The following is a 3,304-nucleotide window of genomic DNA, read 5'->3' on the forward strand; positions in this document are numbered from 1 at the left end:
TAAGTTAATTATAACTCTTTCGCATATCCAATAGGTTGAGTCTGTTTTTACTCTGCATACACTGGTGTACAAGTTTCAGTGGCAGTGATGCAATTGTCTTGACTTTTTTTCCCCCTGTCAAATAGACTTTAAAGAAAGGTGCTACAGATTATGAAAAGACTGAATTCCTGAAGGAGGCACACTTAATGAGGTAAGTCAAACTTTACCTTAAGATTTATTTTTAAACTGATATAACCGAGGGCTTTAGACTTCAGGAGAGAAGAGAGAAACACTCAATAGCTTGGGTCTATTCCATTTTGGCTAAATAATTAAATCTTCATATGGAGAATCAAAGCAAAATTAATCTGCAGTATTGGTTGGCAAAATAAAACTGAACATTTATTGTACTAATTTCATGGATTTACTGGATCTTAGACTGAAGTGATTCATCGTAATTGCTTTTCCCTATGGGCCAGGTAGTGATGATAATTGGACAGCATTTGATTTTTCTCAGTTTTTCAGGATAAGAAGATGCTATACAGCTTGAATTTACAATTAAATGTTTATTTTAATATGTGCACACTCACCACTAGGGGCTGCCATATAGTTCTTTTGCTAAGCAGGACAAACATATGGTATGTTTATGTGCCAGCTGTGAATGAATTTACTTAGAAAGGTCAGTGTTTGAGCTGGAAATTGAAGTTCTCCAGAGTCCCCAGTGCGTTCACTGAGAGTTGAGATAGAGTCTTTCACTTCATAGTGTAAGAGCATGAATAAGACTTAATTTCCAGCTATGTTGAGCACCTGCTATTCTCTGACTTCAGTTTTGGGTGCTCAAAATTGGGACACTTCTGAAAAAAATGGGTTGTCTTCTAAGGAAAGTGTAACATTAAATTTTGGTGCAATGAGAGCAGTTGTAGTATGTACAGCCTTCCTATGTTTCTGTTCCATACATTTTAAAATGATTTTCATGTTCCTTTTGTGTTTCCCCTGTGCAAACTGCGTACAATGTCCTCTGAAAATACTAATTTGTGATAGTATAATGAAAGACTGTCAAAATGCACATTCGTGAAGTAAAAGTGTTAAGGGTATGTGTTCTGGCTTTTGAATGCTTCTCTATGTGACCTTACGGTCTTCTTATGTTAGATATATATGGTAAAAATGAAATATATGATGCATCTCTATTGCTTACAAGTAAAACAATCCAAATACAAAAAAGCTGAGAATATATACTACTGAATTTTTTTAGTTACATTTATACACACATACACACACTGGTATATGGCCATGTCATACATATGGACAACAGTTGACTGTCTAGAATAGCTCTGTACAGTGAATTTTACAAAGGCAGTAGAAAGGTTGGCTGTTCCAAACTGCTACAAGGACTGCATTAAGCAGCACATATAGTCTTCTGGGCTAGACTTAATGTCCTGGGAGATTACAGCCCGTGATAAGTGAGCTTGGCACTCTACTACGAAGGAAGCAGAATGAGCAACAGAACATCATCACACCACCCTGGCTGACGGTAGGGGGAATGTAAACACCAGTTTGCCCTGGCACGTTTCCTGAACCCTACATGTGGAAACTAATTTCCAATATCAGTAGTAGTCATACTTGAATATGACAGACAGCCATTAAAATTTAAACATACACTGGACTAGCAGAATGTGAGAGATGCATAAACATGTCATGTTCCAATAACTTTCACTAAACCAGGAACATTTTAGTGTTTCACTTGTTATTAAGATTTCATCTGAGGCACTTAACAAAAGGAAAATATTTTTTCATTCTCTCAGGTAGTTGATATTGATATCAAGTAGCTTCTTGATATTGATCTAGTAAGTGACCCACAAGTGGCTAAAGCTGAGGATTGAATGGACAACATGATTGGAGCAGACTATTCTGTATCTAAATGTAATCTGTCTCTGGCCTGCCTCTCTAAATATATACTGCAAAAGAAGACAGTAATGTTTTGCACACCGTGTTCAAATAGGGAGCATATATTGCTTCTGTTACTATTATATGCCAGCAATAAAACCAGTAGTATGACTGGAAAGGGGGTGAGGCGGTGGGGTAAGGAGAGTGGGGGAAGGGGCAGCAGCCTCAGGTGCTTTCCTTGTTAGTGGAAGGCATAAAAATAGGAGCTGCCATAGTGGAGTCGGATGTACCACTGCTAATGACACCGTGGCAGCTGGAACGACACCTGTGCACTGGGGCTGCCCAGGGCGCACGGCTGCTTTGCTATGCCTCTGGTAGTAGCAAGGCACTCTCAAAGCAGCTTCCTTGCCTCATTTCCAGGTTTGGTATGTATGGAAAGGAAGCAGCTGAGTCACCTTCCGACTGTGTCCATACAATAAGCTTACTGTCCTGCAGTTCTCCAGGTAGGCTGTTTCTTAAACTGGACACAGTGTAGGAAAATCCACAGGGCTGTCCAGGCTGGTTAGTTAGCTCAGGCACAAACTAATTAGCATTGTAATTCAGCAGTCCTCTAACTGGCCCAAAGCCCCATACAGAGGTGGGTACCTGGTTTTAGCTTAAGAGGCAGTCTGCTTAAGAGCATTGCTGCTAGAGACACTGAGTTCACCACAATGTTTTCAGTTAACCTTTTGACATTAGGTATTTAATAAATGAGTCACTTGTATTCAAGAATATATTGCAAAATCTTTGGTATACTTGATCACTATAAAGCTAAGGATTGACAGCTCAATGAGAAATTTTTGGGAGGCTTGGAAAAAAGTATCAAGTGCTCTTTTTCCTGTTTTTGTTCTTGATAGCACTAGAGTTTGAGTGTGAGCTAGAGATAAATATTAGGAAGGGAAAGGGAACTGTCAACTTAAAAATCACACTTCCTATAGTGATCCCTGGGTTCAGTAAACCCAGGCATATGTGAATGAGGAAAATACACTTAATTTATGGAGCAGTACACAACATCTGCAGACCCTTGGTCTGTCTTACTAACTGACTGGTTAGCTACTTCACAGTGGAACAATCTTCCAATTACCAACTCAATCTCCTTAGTTAGGGATTAGGTTTAAATTATAACTTCTATATTTCCTACTTACAAGATTTTACTGACTATTGCTATAAGCAATGCCTATGATTACCAGAACTGAAGGAAATACTGTCACTTTCCCAGATTATTGGTGTACCCTTATATGCAGCAGTGGGGAGAGAAAGCCATTTTAAAATGCAAGAAAATATGGTTGCAAAAATACAAAGGTTGACAGAGTCTGAAACTAGGGGTGCACCAGTAGAGATTTTTGGGGCTGATACTAGAAGCCTTTTTTTAAGGAGGCATATCAGCCAATACCAATCCAATTTC

General features: G+C 38.9%; 1 protein-coding gene across 1 annotated transcript in view; it reads left to right on the plus strand.

Annotated features, from left to right (window-relative positions):
• Positions 1-3,304, plus strand: part of ROS1 (ROS proto-oncogene 1, receptor tyrosine kinase) — a 175,728-nt gene that overhangs the window by 136,017 nt on the left and 36,407 nt on the right. The window contains exon 38 of the mRNA XM_019520222.1: positions 126-190. Within this exon, the coding sequence (XP_019375767.1) occupies positions 126-190 (65 nt within the window). The remainder of the gene's footprint in view (positions 1-125; positions 191-3,304) is intronic.

The sequence above is a fragment of the Gavialis gangeticus genome, unplaced genomic scaffold (assembly GCF_001723915.1).
Source record: "Gavialis gangeticus isolate Ggan-Ray unplaced genomic scaffold, GavGan_comp1, whole genome shotgun sequence".
NCBI classification, from domain to species: Eukaryota; Metazoa; Chordata; order Crocodylia; family Gavialidae; genus Gavialis; species Gavialis gangeticus.